The sequence below is a fragment of the Hyperolius riggenbachi genome, chromosome 7 (genome assembly GCF_040937935.1).
Source record: "Hyperolius riggenbachi isolate aHypRig1 chromosome 7, aHypRig1.pri, whole genome shotgun sequence".
NCBI lineage: Eukaryota > Metazoa > Chordata > Amphibia > Anura > Hyperoliidae > Hyperolius > Hyperolius riggenbachi.
Window position 1 is genome coordinate 175,544,843 of NC_090652.1, and position 16,927 is coordinate 175,561,769.

At 45.7% G+C, this 16,927-nt stretch overlaps 1 protein-coding gene across 1 annotated transcript; it reads left to right on the plus strand.

The window, feature by feature from the left end:
* Nucleotides 1-4,794: 4,794 nt before the first annotated feature.
* LOC137526127 (piggyBac transposable element-derived protein 4-like) lies at nt 4,795-15,554 on the plus strand. Its single transcript, XM_068247346.1, has 3 exons — nt 4,795-6,285; nt 9,428-9,490; nt 15,441-15,554. The coding sequence occupies exons 1-3, from the start codon at nt 4,795-4,797 to the stop codon at nt 15,552-15,554; spliced, it is 1,668 nt and encodes a 555-aa protein (XP_068103447.1).
* The last annotated feature ends 1,373 nt before the right edge of the window (nt 15,555-16,927 follow it).

Genomic DNA, 16,927 nt, shown 5'->3' on the forward strand with positions numbered 1-16,927 from the left:
GTTAAGGAATACAGTAAAATACTTTCATTTTTCTATCTGCTGTATATTTTGTCAGAGGTGTAGGTATGTCAGCCAGTCTGGCTTTTGGAAGGTGTCACCTGGATAATGTCTGTATGTAGATTAAATTTGCTTTCAGGGCAGAGATCAAGGGAACTGCCATTGTCTTAACTGAATAGACCAGTCACCTTCAATAAGCAATTGTCACCTGGACTGGCTGCAGTATGCTTTGAAGCAAGATCACACCAGCCTGAGCCAGGACTTCACACAGGAAATCCTGTTGCAATGTGAAAGCCTTAATCAAGTTTTCACCTGGAGTTGAAAACCCCCACTTCACAATCTGTTGATGTATAGACTTTTACCTGGAAATGGAATTATGTCTGAGATTTAATTAAAAACTAGTTCCTGGGGGCTGGACATTAAATGCCCCAGGGGACACTTCAGACTATTTAAGGTGGTCCAGAACAGTCACAGCTATCTTCTCTCGAGAGTAGCTCATTGCTAGAGATGATCCCGAGGAAATTGGAAAATCCGCGTCTCTCCACGGTTGGACATTTGCGATGGTAAAAGTTCACTTTAGTTTATTCCATTTTTATTTTCGGCAACTTGTCTTGTGTGTATTTTTGTAACTTTTATCTTGTAACATTTTTACTTTTTTTTTTTTTTTGTAATCTTTTGTATATAGTAAGTTCTGCATTGTTCCACGTTTTCATGGAATATTAAATCATTATTTAATAAGCTTGACGTCTGCTGTACTAAACTAACACTCATAGCCTAGAAGAGACTGAAGTGTAACCGTGTATAAGTTCATGCCTAATTGTACGCTTGAGCAACACTACCGTATGAGATTGTAATTGCATTGTGTGAATGAGGCACTTCTGCGCTCGACAGCCGAGTGGGAAGTCTAACAGTATCGTTCGGAACGACTGTTAGTGGTTTTGCTTCATTACAGTGTAAGATTGCAACTGTGTGTGTGTGCGTGGCGTTCTCGTATTCGGCCTAAGCGCAAAGCTGACCCAAATACGAAAACGCGGAGTGCGTGTTGAGCACTCGACAGCTGAGTGAACGTGTCTAGCAACGGCTAGTGGTGGCAGTGGGAAGTGTTTGAGGGGTCCCAGCCTTGTTTTTAGCTTAAATAAGGCTGTTCCCCGCTTGATCAGGTCAAACCCGCAGTCGGGAACCGTATACGCAGGCGTGCCGCGGGCCGGTTCCTGACAACTGGTCCAGTTGCAGTCTGGAGGGTGCTGACCGCCCCAGACAGCTGGGTGATCTGAGCCTGTTGGGTATTGACCAATACGGTTAAATTATCTGCCGCTGTGATCAAGGCCCCAACCTGGTTACACAGTACGTCCATAAACATTTTGGTCTGCTGTTCTGTAACAATTTTTGTCAGCAAGTTACAGAATTCTGATTATGAGGTGATCTGCAGTATCACCTATAATGCAGATATATACCTGATTATATGGTGATCTGCAGAATCACCTCGTAATGCTGGTATACAGAAGCTGTAGTGACAACAAATGCAAAGAGTAATTGGTGCAACAGTAGTACTGAAAGTTTTGGCAATACCTCACCAGAGGAGCTGGTGGGTACTAACATACAGTGCCCCTCACCAGAGTCAAAGGCCCTCTGGTGAGAGGAGAGGAGTCAGACAGATCGGGTTCGGCAACAGACAGACAGATGCAGTACAAAATCAGAAGGCAGAGACAGAAAGATTTAAGCAAGCAGAGTCAGCAGCAGGATCAGATGGGCAGAGGTACAAAGTCACTAGGCAGAAGAGGAGTCAGAACAAGCCAGAGTCATGCACAAATAATCAAACAGTAATTTAAATCTTAAAGGCTATCAAGTAATTCCTATCTTGTGTGAAATCCCCGGTTTCCTCCCGGATCAAAGCACAACGGAACTATCTAAAGGTCTGAGCACTAACACAGAGCATTCGCAACAGCAGACCAATTGCAAGTGATTCAGCTAAGCTTTTAAAGCAGAGGAGACCCCTCAGGCACGCCCTCCTACAACAACCAATGAGGAGCGGCGAACGTCTCCTCTGACGTCAGCCGACTGGCCGGTCAGCTGACACGCCTCCTCCCCGCATAAAGGTCCTATCTGTGCACGCGTGCACGCGACAAAGCAACCCTATGTGCAACTGACAGCCCTGTCCTCGGCGTGCTAGACGCCTGAGGCACGGAAACACTGCCAAACAGGGAGCTGGAGGCGCTGCGAAGGTAGCGCTGGTCACCACAGCCGCCTCTCCAGCATTTGTTACATATACCCTGAACATGTGACCTTCCTGGAATTGCAACTAGGAATATCCATGTTTCATTTGGGTTCATTTTTCTTTACATATTTTATTAATTGTATGTTTTTCCTCCAAGCTTATAACTTGTTAGAGAGAGATAAAAGATTGGTTGACATATAAAGGTTTCATTTACAGATCAGGTCATAATTGCATAATTTCATATCTGTCTCCTTTGATTTAAAATTAAATTATTTTTATAAAATAAGTGTTTACAGATCAGTAAACTTTAAACTTGTTTTATATATTGAGGTTTTTAGACCAGCTAGATTTGCTTCAATATTTTTTTCCCTTGTTAGATTGTGCATTACAATCAAGCCTTGCAAATATATCGCGGTTTCAATGTGCACGGTTATAATACAATGCACATTGTCAAAATTCCGCTTCCCTCAGCTTTGCTCCCTCTCTGTCTCCCTGTATTACGGATGCAAGCCGCGGCGGCTTGCCGACAGTCTGAGCAGGTGCCAGATGGTGACGCACATCCTGAGAAGCTGCGGCTGGAGCGCATACGCAGATTGCTCCTGGCCGCGGCTGGAGTGCAAACGTGGCGTGTGATGTCATCGGGCATGCTGGTTTCCGGCGGCAAGTGCGCACATTACAATCCTCCGAGTCAGACCAAGAAGAAGCATGGGCGCTGCTGTCATGTTAACAATAACGGACACGGAGGGGGACCGAAAGGAGTACAAGGGGAAAAGCAGAGGCACGGATGCTAATATATGATGCAGATTAGAAGGCAGAAAGCAAGCACCATCGCCATGCCATAAGGTTAGTATATCCAGCACCCACTCATCTCATCCCACACGCCCAGTCACTCCAGCGGCCTCATAATTCCCCCACTGAGGACAGGACAGTGACGCACTATTAAACTGAGGGCCTGTCTGCCTGAGGCACACCACTGCACCAGCCACCAGCAATTTTAATGTGCACCACCTGAACTCCCACCACACGCCCAGTCACTCCAGCTGCCTCTAAGTTCCCCCACTGAGGAGTCTGTCACAGTTACACTGAGGGCCTGTCTGCCTAAGGCACAGCTGAGGGGGCCACACCACTGCACCAGCCACCAGCAATTTTAAAGTGGACCACCTGAACTCTTGCACAGGATAGATTGAAGGAAAACAGAGAACTTCACCCTACCTGTATGTATAGAGAGAGTTTATCCTATCTAATATTCTCCCTCACACAGCTGGCACAGCAGCAACTGTTGAAATTTGATCTCCTTACTGTGTCACCACCTGTGACCTGACTTAGTGAGGACAGAATTAAAAAAAAAAACAGAAATGCTCCCTGCTGCCCTGCATGTATTTAGAGACATTGGCCTCAATTCACTAAAATCATGCTGGAGATAATAAGGCAAGAGAAAACTTACCTCCATACAGTGAGAGTTATCTTACCTCTTCATTCCTTACGTTACCTCTCCTGTAGTTAATTTACTTCCTCTGTAGTTAATTTACCTCCTCTGTAGTTATTTTCACATGCAGTTAATGAACAGCCTGTCTTTAATTCTGGAGTTATTTTAAGGATTGGAGAGTTAACTTAACCTCCCTGGCGGTATTCACGAGCAGAGCTCGGGCTGGCTGACACATGTCAGGAGCGGTAAGCCCGAGCTCTGCTCGTGTCAGCAAAATCAATGGCTGCAGTGAATTCCTGGGTCCCGCGCGCGATCAGCGCTTGTCAGCGGGACCCAGGCTTCTTCCCCCCGGCCGCCGGAGTCCGCATTACCTTCAGATCTTCCGGGACCCGGCGGCCAATTAGCTGGGAGGATCGGCGGTGCGTCGTGACGTCGTGGGCGGCGAGAAGGGAGGGAGTTTGTAAAATAAAAAAAAATGCCTGCAGCCAATCCCTGGGTCCCGGCGCGATCAGCGCTTGTCAGCGGGACCCAGGCTTCTTCCACCCGGCCGCCGGAGTCCCCCTTACCGCTCTGATCTTTGGGGACCCGGCGGCCAATAGACCATAATAGCCGATCAGCGGCAGAGTGACAGGGGCAGCGTAGGGTCACAGGGGAGGGAGGGGATGGAGGGAGGGGAAGGAGGGAGGGAGGGAGTATAAAAAAAAAATTAAAATAAACTCATCTGATTGGGCGAAAACAGCATTGTATTGGATACAATAGGATTTTGTATCCAATGCAATGTTGCCTTTTGCTTCCTGGTTTGCTGAGAGGAGTTGTGGCTGTTGAGCTGGAGAGGAGCTGGCTGTGATCTCTGTGATCTGTGAGTGCTTATCTTGATTTCTGCCTACCTGTTACCGATTTTTGCCTGGACTTTGACTATTCTTTCTGCCTTCTGATTGGATTTGATTGATTACCCGTTGCTGATTTTGCCTGGACTTTGACTACTCTTTCTGCCTTCTGATTGGATTTGATTGATTACCCGTTGCCGATTTTGCCTGGACTTTGACTACTCTTTCTGCCTTCTGCCTGGATTTGATTGATTACCCGTTGACGATTTTTGCCTGGACTTGGACTACTCTTTGCCTGCTGCCTGCACCGACCTCTGCCTGGATTTACTATGGCATCATCCTCCAGAAGACGTCTCACCGTGGAAGCGCTGGCGGAGTTGGAGGACAGCGATCTGCAGTCACTGGCGGACTCCAGTGACAGCGACGCACCTGGGGATCTGTCATCCGACCCAGATAGCGACAGCGACAGTGACGCCATCACCAGCGACGTTAGTGATATCCGGGTTTGGTGCCCCATCGACCTTTCTCAGGCTCCGCCACCGCCCCCACGTTTCCCTTTTACTGGGGAGCCTGGCCTGAAGAAGGAGTGCGAGTGCAACCCCCTGGCATACCTGCAGCTTTTCTTCTCGGAGGCGGTTATTGAGAGGATAGTGGAGGAGACTAATCGCTATGCGACCCAACAATTGGCTACTCCTCAAGGACCCTTTTCCAGAAGCAGGACCTGGGAGCCGGTAACAGCAGCGGATATTTGGCTGTTTTTGGGCCTGATCATTCTGCAGGGAGTGGTGGGGAAGCCCCTGCAGAAATGGTACTGGAGCACGAATAAAATCATTGCAACCCCCTTCTTCGGTACAGTTATGTCCGAGTATCGTTTTTCCCTTATAATGAAGTTTCTCCACTTTTCTAACAATGAAACTTTTGAGGAGTCGACCCACCCTGCTCCAAAACTAAAAAAAATTTGGGAGGTCTACCAGATGGTGGTGGAAAATTTCAGGACCACGTATGTGCCACAGAGGGACATCAGCGTGGACGAGAGCCTGATGGCCTATAAGGGAAGGCTGAGCTGGCTCCAATATATTGCTTCCAAGCGGGCCCGCTTTGGGATCAAATCATACACGCTATGCGAGTCAAGTACCGGATACATCTGGAATACTATTTTGTATACGGGAAAAGGCACAAAATTTTGTCCCAGGTTTAGCGAGTTTGGAGTGGCGACATCGTCTGTATTGTCCCTTCTGGAGCCTTTGTTGGACAAAGGCTACTGTCTCACCACAGATAATTTCTACACCTCCCCTGAACTGTCTGAGATTCTTATCAAGCATAAGACTGACACCTATGGCACTGTTAGGGCTAACAGGAGGGAGATGCCGTCGGCCTTTGCCAAGCAGAAGCTGAAGACTGGGGACATAGCTGCTTGGCAGAAAGGGAAGATGTTAGCCCTCCGGTGGCGGGACAAAAAAGACGTCTGTCTCCTCTCTACTGTTCACGACACCTCCACTGTCCCCACCAGAACGAGAGGAGGAAAGGATATTGTAAAACCGCAGGTCGTGATGGACTATAACCACACCATGGGTGGTGTGGACAAAGCTGACCAGGCGGTGACCTTTTATCCTGCTGTCAGGAAGCAGCAGAAAAAGTATTACAAGAAGATTTTCCGGCACCTACTAGAACAAAGCATTTGGAATGCATACATTCTGCACAAGCAGGGAAGTGACAGGCCAGTGACGCACGCTGATTTCATCTGGAAACTGTGCGAATGTATCTGTCTAAGGTACCAGACTGAATCGGATGCCAGAGTTGGACGCCGTGCCTCTTATGTGGTAAATCCGGAGCGCCTCACTGGCCGACATTTTATGGAATACATTCCACCAACTCCCAAAAAAAATGCCCCAACTAGGACATGTCATGTGTGCTGCAGCAAAAGCGACGAGAAGGGGAAAAGAATCAGGAAAGAATCACGATTCTACTGTCCAGACTGTGATGTTGCCCTGTGTGCAATTCCTTGCTTTAAAATATACCACACACGGGAGGTGTATTAGGAGTATATATGTACATACTGCATAATTTGCTGCCTTATTTATACAGTTTTATTTCAGATTATTGATAAATTTATTTACTTCAACAATTTTGTGTTCCTGACTTTTATTTATATGCAGAATGTCTACCACACTTTTATTCTGATGTATTTTGGTGAGTTAAGACTTAAAAATCGGAGGCCTAAAATTCATGAAAAAAAATGTACCGCTTTTGACTCCTAATTCCTGACAGAAATGGACCGCCAGGGAGGTTAAAGACAGAAGAGTTAGCTTTAGGTTTGCCTGAGGTAAAATGTTGCCTGAATACTACATGCCTTATCACCATGGTAAAAACTCTAGAAATGTTATTAAAGACAGGAGATAAGCTTAGTGAATTTAGGCCATTTATTGTTTGTCTAATGCCCTATCTGTGACCTAGCAGCACAACAGCAAACCTTGTAATTTGATCTCTCCCGTGTCAGCTAGCTAAGCTCATTAAATTGCAGGAGCAGGGTGAGCTTTTTAACAGTTTTACCCGGTGCCCCAAATCTCCCGGCGGCTTAATCATATGTATACCGAGGGAGTGGGACACCCCACACTGGGGTGGGGCGGGACATTATTTAATTTAAGAGGGGGGTGCCCTGGGACCAAATAATAGTATAAATACCGTATACCGTAATACCGTCATACCGTAGTATTTTTTTAGATGGTTATCATACCGTGGAATTTCATACCGTTGTAACCCTACTTGCAAATAAGATAAAATGTCTGCCATCTTGTGTTTGCACAGCCTATTGTGATTGATTGATTTTATTGGTTAATATCTGTGGTCAACTTTGCTCTGAAGTGTATAGTCAGCTTATACTGAGAAGTACCTTGTGGTTATTGTTTGATTCGTATTATTTGATTTGTAATCATTCTGACAACTTTTATATATTTAATAAATTAATTATTTTAAAAGTAAAGAGTTGTCCTGACTTTTCACTCTGTGTACCAGTAGCTTGAGAAACTCGCTATAAGAACTTAAGGTTGGGCGTTTTAATATAACAAGACTCCTCCCATTATTTTTTTGTAGGAGGCCTTTTTTATGTTATACATACAGTTATAGTTTATATAAACATATTGTATAAAACACCTGACAATTCGCAATAAGTCTCATTGTCATTTGCAGTCACTCTGCAGTTCGGAGCAGCTCAGGATGCTGTCATAACTCTTTCCTTTGCTTGCTGCAGTTGAACTACAGCCAGATATCCCTGGATTTCCTACATGCATAGTATTGCATGTATTTGTTATGAGAGTCTTTCAGCTAACAGCTTGTGATCAAGCTGGCTCAGGATTGCGTAGTTACAATTCAGCTGTGTGGGAATTTGCAAGCCTGCATCCACTGGCTGATGCCGACATAAAAGTCTTCCTCCAATATCAGACTCCGCCCGACATAGCGTTCAGCTCTCTGAGTTGTCGGTGGGTCTGTGCTGTGAAAGTTGTTATTGTAAAAATGTATAATGCCTTGCTCTGTATTTTCATGTCCACTGGACGTTTGCTGACCTGCAGGGGTCAGTAAAGTCCTTCTGATCCTGATAGTTTGGATTCTGCCAGCACCACATTGGTGACTGGAAGTATTCCTTCTAGGCTTGTTCTTGAGGACAAACTATAGCAGCAGGTTGCATTAGTTATGCTCCTACCTGTTAGTCTTGTCTATCTCAGTGTGAATGTTGCTGTCGCTGAAACAGCAACCAGATTGGCTGAGCATTCCGTCTGTCTGTCTGTCTGTCTAGTTAATTGTCATTACTTGTGCTTTAGCTAGTGAGTTATTTGAGAGCTACATTTCATATATTGCGCATCAGCATGATATATATGTACTCTAGTCAGTCAGTTTTGTATTATTGTAATATTGTATATTGTTTTGTGTTCCGACCCTTGCCTGCTTCTTGACTACGAATTTGCCTAGTCCTTCTGTATTACTGCCATCTGATCTATCATGTATGACCCAAGCCTGTTACCGACTACGTCTGTTGTGTATTGTATCACATAGCATCTAGCCTGATAGGTGGCCTAGAGCTGCAGTTGCTCTCGGCAATCTTGCTCCCTTGTTCATTACTGTGTCCATCTGTGGAGCCTCTTCCATTACCCAGCTACATAGTCTGGAGCACACACGCTGACTCAGAGTATGCCTCCCCAGCATTACATTAACTATGTGCACTTTGTAGATCCAGTTTTTCCTCATTTAATTGGAATTACCTGATTATATAAGCTCAACTATTGTTCAGCCCAGAGTGGTCAATGAACAATAACTGATATTATTTTATTCTCATATTTGTCATTTATGCGTTATCGTTATATCTTGATAATCTTTGTGTTTAAAATGTCTGTAAACACTACACTGTACTAATACGTAACCGTTCACTGTTACTACTATTTCTTGTTATTAATTTGACGGTTTTCAATAAAAACATATTTAAAAAAAAAAAAAAGGAATGCTGTAAATACCCAGAAATTATTTTCTGATATGCACTGAACTGTTGAGGATTATTATTATTATTATTTAGTATTTATATAGCGCCGACATATTACGCAGCGCTGTACAGAGTATATATATATCTTGTCACTAACTGTCCCTCAAAGGAGCTCACAATCTAATCCCTACCATTGCCATATGTCTATATTATGTAGTGTAAGTACTGTAGTCTAGGGCCAATTTTAGTGGGAGCCAATTAACTTATCTGTATGTTTTTTTGGAATGTGGGAGGAAACCGGAGTGCCCGGAGGAAACCCACGCAGACATGGAGAGAATATACAAACTCTTTGTAGATAGTGCCCTGGCTGGGATTCGAACCAGGGACCCAGCGCTGCAAGGCGAGAGAGCTAACCACTACGCCACCGTGCTGCCCATGAATTTAAACCTGAAGATTTAGTTTGGGTCTCTACCCGTCACATTCCTTTACGCCAGCCTTCTGCCAAGCTGGGACCCAAGTTCATTGGTCCATATCCAGTGATGGAGAAAATTAACCGGGTAACTTATAGAGTCAAATTGCCCAGGTCTGTTGGGGTGGTTAACTCTTTTCTGTTTCGCTGTTGAAATCCGCAGCTAATTACAATACTTCGGATCCACCCCCTCCACCCGTGAAAGTTGATGGTGAACAAGAATTTGAGGTTGAAAGAATTCTTGATTCTTGTATTGTGAGAAACTCATTACAGTTCTTAATTGACTGGAAAGGATATGGACCAGAAGTAGATGTACAGAGGCGCCAAAAGGATAAAATATGCTAAAATGTTTAAAATATCCGGGTGGCGGCGGTGGACCGGCCACTCAGAAATAGACTCGATGCTGTCGCTTAAGATAAAGACAATTTATTCACATACTCCATGAACAGAACCGCAACGCGTTTCACGGGTATATTCCCGCTTCCTCAGGCACTAAACAGATAGGAGTACACTGTAAAGACAGAGACAGATAGCGTGTCCTTAGACCAATGTATATGTGTGCTGATGATTTTTGGTGCATAGTTATGTTAACATGAATAATGGGTAAACAGAGGTATATTGGGAGAGGGGGTGAGGGGCTGTGCGGAGATTGTTATAAGAGTTAAAAATCGTAGTGAAAAAACGGGGGGGGGGGGGGGGGCACAAAAAAGGGGGGGGGGGGCAAAAAAGGGGCTATAAGGGGAGGGGGGGGGGTCTAGGGAAAAATTAAGGGTGGCAAAACACAATGCAATCAGATGTAGTAAAATGCAGAAAACCAGACTCACCAGTACAGTCTCAAGGTCACGAATAGCGCCTCTGTACCGGTGAGTCTGGAGATCAAGGTTTATATACCTAAGAGTATATGGGTGGACCAATTGCATGGTTAATAAGGGGTGGGGGCTGTGTGATAGGCAGGTAATGTGTTTCTATGGGTGGGGAGGAGACAAGCTTGGGGGCGTGTTTGTGGGCCAATAAGAGCAGGGGACAGGTTATGTAACCTATGTTGGGCCAATAGGAGCAGGGGACAGGTTATGTAACCTAAGTTGGGCCAATAGCAAGAGGGGATGTGGTTGTGTAACTTCGGGGAACAGAAAATAAACAAATGTGTACAAAGTGTATCTATTCAGAGGCTGAATAGAGTACTGGTTAAGGGCACAGCCTCTGGCACAGGAGACCAGGTTTCGAATCCTGGCCAGGGTCAGCACTTATTTTGTAAGGCGTTTAAGGCAAGACTGCCTAACAAATGTGTACAAAGTGTATCTATTCAGAGGCTGAATAGAGTACTGGTTAAGGGCACAGCCTCTTGCATAGGAGAACAGGGTTCGAATCCCGGCTAGGGTCAGCACCTATTTTGTAAGGAGTTTAAGGCAAGACTGCCTAATATTGCTGGGTGGCCTCCTGAGCACGTCCCAGTGGCTGCAGCTCCTGGGGCGTCTTAAATCCAACAGGAGAAAAGCGCTGTACAAATGTTTGGATTATTAGATGTACAAGATGCATGTTGCTGCCCCCAAGTGGTTATTTTTTAGACTGTTTGGGGAAAGAAGGTATAGATAACAAATAACATTCATTCTAACAGACATAAAGTGCATATTGGTGCATCTTTGCGCCCTAAAAGACTGTAGACATAAAGGACATAATTAATCATTGACATACAAAGATATAATAAAAGTCTACATATAAAAAAATAAATATAAATAAATAAATACATCCATCAGAACAAGGCATAAAGGAAATTAAAATTCAACCGGTTCCTGATTAACTGCATAGAATAATAAAAATAATGATTATAATAACAGCAATAATATTAACAGCAATAATAACAATAATAATAATAATAATAATAGTAATAACAACAAGAATAAGTAACAGATAAAAAGAAAGGACGGGATTAAAAAGAGAAACTGATCGCTGTTAATGGGATGAACTAGTAAATTTTCTCCAGTACTTCATTGAGACCATCTGGAGTTAAAGTTTTGAGAATTTGGATCCAATACATTTCACGTTTCTTGAGGGAGTCAAAAGAACCTGAACGATTGTGCGGAATTGATTCAATGAATGTGATGCGGAATAATTCAGGATTACTGTCGTGGTAAGTGGAGAAATGGCGTGAAACACTGTGTAGGGGAAATTTGTTTAATATATTTCTTTTATGCTGTCCTACTCTACTTCTAGCTAGTTGGGTGGTTCTGCCCACATACTGCAGCTGGCACGGGCACAAGATTATATAGATAATATATTTTGATTCGTAGTTGATGACGTCCTTTATTTGATATTTAATGTTAGTGACCAGGGAGGAAAATGATGAGGTATTGAGAACAAATTGACAAGCTAGGCACCTTTTGTGGTTGCATGGTGCACTTCCTGGTATCTGGGTGGTGGGTGGACGCATGGTATTGGTCTGACTCTGGCGTAGTCTACTGGGGGCCAAAATGCTGCGGAGGTTAGGGGCGCGTTTGTAAGTAATGGCGGGTTTAGTGGGTATGATTGGTCGTAGGTGGGGGTCCTGAAGGAGGATCTCCCATCTCTTGTTTAAAATACTGCGAATGGACTGGTGTTGGTGACTGAATTTAGTGATGAACCGGGGCATGTCTGAAGTCTGATTGTCAGCTGGTGGTGGTGATGAACCGTGGGTTTTGGCTTTGAGATATGCGTCTTTTAGAAGTTTTTTGGGGTATTGACGATTGGTGTATTTGGTTGTTAAGACTTTGGATTGACTATTATATTGTTGAACATCTGTACAGTTCCGGTATAATCTTTTATACTGACTGTATGGGGTATTTTTGGTCCAGGGGCGGTGGTGAAAACTATGGTAGTGGATGTAGTTATTGGCATCGACCGGTTTGAAAAATGTTTTGGTTTTGATATGGTGTTGTTCAGTATATAGGACTAGGTCTAAAAATTCTATTGATACTGCGTCATGGTGAGAAGTGAACTGTAAGCCTGCGGGGTTGGTGTTAAGGTAGTCAAGGAATGAAGGGATAAGATCGGGGGTACCTTTCCATATGAACACTAGATCATCTATATATCTTTTGTAGAAGATGATATTGTTGGAGAACGGGTTGTCGTGGTATATTTTGATATGTTCAAGAAGTCCCATGGCCAGATTAGCATAAGAAGGGGAGAATGAGCTTCCCATGGGAGGGGCGGGGGAGACGCGGAGATACCCGCTGACAGACGCGCGTGGGGCAGGGCTGCGGCGGTTAGCCCTGCCCCAACCAGGAAGCGCTCCCCCGCTGCACCGAGGGGATTTGGGGGTGAAGAGACCCCCGTTAAGCCGCGGGATAGCGGCGTTTTAGCAGGGGCACACATGCCCCTGCTATCTATGAGGTCTGAAGCGAGTCTTATTCTCGCTTCAGACTCTCTTTAACCAGTACTCTATTCAGCCTCTGAATAGATACACTTTGTACACATTTGTTTATTTTCTGTTCTCCGAAGTTACACAACCACATCCCCTCTTGCTATTGGCCCAACTTAGGTTACATAACCTGTCCCCTGCTCCTATTGGCCCACAAACACGCCCACAAGCTTGTCTCCTCCCCACCCATAGAAACACATTACCTGCCTATCACACAGCCCCCACCCCTTATTAACCATGCAATTGGTCCACCCATATACTCTTAGGTATATAAACCTTGATCTCCAGACTCACTGGTACAGAGGTGCTTTTCGTGACCTTGAGACTGTACTGGTGAGTTTGGTTTTCTGCATTTTACTACATCTGATTGCATTGTGTTTTGCCACCCTTAATTTTTCCCTACCCCCCCCCTCCCCTAATAGTCCCCCCCCCCCTTTTTTGCACCCCCCTTCTGTGCCCCCCCCCCCCCCCGTTTTTTCACTACGATGTTTAACTCTTATAACAATCTCCGCACAGCCCCTCACCCCCTCTCCCAATATACCTCTGTTTACCCATTATTCATGTTAACATAACTATGCACCAAAAATCATCAGCACACATATACATTGGTCTAAGGACACACTATCTGTCTCTGTCTTTACTGTGTACTCCTATCTGTTTATTGCCTGAGGAAGCGGGAATATACCCGTGAAACGCGTTGCGGTTCTGTTCATGGAGTATGTGAATAAATTGTCTTTATCTTAAGCGACAGCATCGAGTCTATTTCTGAGTGGCCGGTCCACCGCCGCCACCCGAATATTTTAAACATTTTAGCATATTTTATCCTTTTGGCGCCTCTGTACATCTACTTGTCAAGATATCCACCCTTGGTGGTTGGAAGGGTGACAAACACTCCTTTCCTTCTTCAGAGAGCGACATCTTAATCCTGAGTGGGGACAGGTCTAAGCTCCCCACCTGCCTATATAGTGGTTGCCTAAACGGTAACCCATGTTTGTAAGTATAATACTTACTCCACACTAATTCTCCCTGATCCAATACATACTACGCTATATTGGGCTCTCGGTTTCTCTGTTTTATGGACCAGAAGAGAGATTTTGGGTTTCTGCTAAACAAGTTCATGCTGATTTAGCAATAGGGGAATTGTCTGAGAAGAATCCTGGGAAACCCAGGTTGGAGTGACCAGAGTCCACTCCTAAGGGATGGGGTACTGTAAGGTCCTTAGGACACTTATGGCGGCGGAACGCCGAGACCCACGCTGAGGCGCAAGCCTCTGGGTCTCGGCGGGCCACTGACGTCACTGGAGTGCATGGCGCTCGGCTCCCATTGGATAAACTGTAGACATGTTCTCAGTACGCGCTCCGCCGCTGTAAACAGTAGCCACATGGGTACATTGCATGTCAGCTGATCTGCTGACTCGCTGCTAGGTTATTGGTTTATTTGGATTCATTTGCTTTCTGATTGGTTAGTCTTTGTATATAGCTAAGGTGAGTGCCCTCAGACATCGCCCGTGATAGCATTAGCTATGGCTTGTTGCTGGGTATGCGCTCACACTCTGATTTGATCTCTGTTGACGACTTTGCCTTGTTTTCTACCCAAGCTTTACTCTAGATTGGTTCCCGTTGCCGACCACTGCTTGTTCCTGACTTCACCTTCGATTGGTTTATCTGTTGCCAACTCTGCTTTGTATCTGGACTTGTCTGATTGCTGCCTGGATTGACCCCTGCTTGATTTAAGGACTCCCTTGAACTCTGCCTGAACCGACATTGGCTTGAACTGACCACGCTACCTGTAAAGTGTTTGAACTGCCTAAACCAATCCTCACCAGCCTGCAGTCACCTGGCTATCATCTGAACTGCCTCAGCCTTCAGGCCTCAGGGGACTATACTACTTGTGAATACTGTGCCTTGTATAATAATTACTGGTTTGTTTTCGTGAATACTATCTGTCAGTCTGTATGCTATATCTACCTGCAGGGTTACTGTAGTTCTGTGTTAGGTAGGAGTTTGTGCAGGTGTTACGGGCTGGGCTATGGGTCAGTCATATGCAGGGCCGGTCCTGGACGTTCTGCTGCCTGAGGCAAAGATCGTGAAGGCGCCCCCCCCCTTTCTGATACCCCTCACCCCCAGCCAATACCCCCTCCCCCCCTATATCCCTGTCTGTCTCCATCTGCTTGTTCTCCCTCCTGTCTTTCTTAGCGGAATTAAGCCTGATACACACATTTTCAATTACGATTGGCCAATCATTGACCAATTTTACCACCTTCCTTCATGTAGTATAAGGGATACCTACAAAATCTGCTCATAGTGTGCAATATCTGCTGCTCAGCCTCATACTACATGACACAGGTGGTAAAATTGGTTAGTGATTGGCCAATCATAATTGAAAGTGTGTACCAGGCTTTAGCCCTCATCTTAAAAGTGGATGTGTTAGAGGATTTAAATGAATCATGTATAATCCAGGGAGTGGGACCGAGTTAGTTTGCTGAGACAGTGTGTTGGTTGGGTGTGGAGAGGAATCGTGACGATTCCTCTCCACACGGTGCACCTGACCCAACCAACACACTGTCTCAGCAAACCAACTCGGTCCCACTCCCTGGATTATACATGATGATTCATTTAAATCCTCTAACACATCCACGTTTAAGATGAGGGCTAAAGCCTGGTACACACGTTCAATTATGATTCAGTCGTCAGAGTCTATGCCACTGCGATTCACCACCCTGCTGTCAAAGATCATCTCAGAGACGTTACAGACGTAAATAGTTGGAGCGCAGACAGACCATGCTTTCATGTCTCCTTCCTTATCTCTCCTCCCAATCCAAACCACTAGAAGGTGCCTTCAGTCCCACTGGCAATATAACTAGCCTAGCCAGCCCAGGTTGTAAGTATGGTACAGTGCAGCAGCAGACCGTGCAGTTGGTGAAGCCTGCTGCTGCTGCCACCCTCCTGTATGTCTCCGACCCGACCCCTTTTATTATAGCAGGCAGGCAGCCAGTACAGACATCATCGTCACATAGCAGTAAAAAAAAAAAAAAAAAAAAGTGAATCCACGGCCGACCAACCATGGCTCCTCAAGCCTGAGAGGACTGAGGCAGGCAGCAAAGTGACTCACCGGGGATGGGGTCTGGTGGCGATGACGGAGGGCAATCGTCGGGCATCCAGCATGCACTGGCAGGCAGGGGACAGACGGCTGCGGCGGGCATGCTCCATCTCGTGCTGGCTGGCAAGGCCGGTGAACAGCGGCGGCAGGCTCATCATCATCGTCGTCACGGCGGTGCTCAGTGACCGTGACTGACACAATCAGGGACAACAGGGAGGGCGGCAGCCGCCGCCATTATCATCATCTAGCAGGCCGCTTTTGGAGAGGCCGCAGAGCTCGGAGTCGTCGGACTCGGAGGCCGGCGGCAGTGGCGTAGCTAGGGTGTTTGACACCCGGTGCGGATAATTCACCGACACCCCCCCCCCCCCCAAAAAAAAGCACAGCGGCAAAAAATGGGTGTGGACATGACATCACATGGGTGAGGGTAACTGTAATGTAACTGTACGGCAGTGGGCTAATATAGGTAGCCAGAATAGTTGCCCCCAGCATAGGTTAGATAGGTAGGTGCCCCCAGTGTAGGTTAGTTAGGTAGGTGCCTCCAATATAGATAGCCAGTATAGTTGCCACCAGTATAGGCTAGCTAGGTAGGTACCCCCAATACAAGTTAGATAGGTAGGTGCCCCAGTATAGATTACATAGGTAGCTGCCCTCAGTATAGGTTAGATTGGTAGGTGCCTCCAGTGTAGGTTAGATAGGTAGGTGCCCCCCAGTATAGGTTAGATTAGGTAGGTGCCCCCCACTATAGGTTAGAAAGGTAGCTGCCCCCCAGTATAGGTTAGACAGGTAGCTGCTGCCCAGTATAGGTTAGATTAGGTAGGTGCCCCCATTATAAGTTAGATAGGTAGCTGCCCCCAGTATAAGTTAGATAGGTAGCTGCCCCCCAGTATAGGTTAAATAGGTAGCTGCCCCCCAGTATAGGTTAGATTAGGTAGGTACCCCCCAGTATAGGTTAGATTAGGTAGGTGCCCCCCACTATAGGTTAGATAGGTAGCTGCCCCCCGTATAGGTTAGATAGGTAGCTGCTGCCCAGTA

What these genes read in the sequence shown, in the direction of transcription:
- LOC137526127 (XM_068247346.1), top strand. Translation starts at nt 4,795, where the DNA reads ATGGCATCATCCTCCAGAAGACGTCTCACCGTGGAAGCGCTGGCGGAG. An exon ending in GACGCCGTGCCTCTTATGTG is followed by an intron (nt 6,286 to 9,427) that starts GTAAATCCGGAG and finishes CCTTTACGCCAG; the next exon opens with CCTTCTGCCAAGCTGGGACC. An exon ending in TGATGGAGAAAATTAACCGG is followed by an intron (nt 9,491 to 15,440) that starts GTAACTTATAGA and finishes TCCACGTTTAAG; the next exon opens with ATGAGGGCTAAAGCCTGGTA.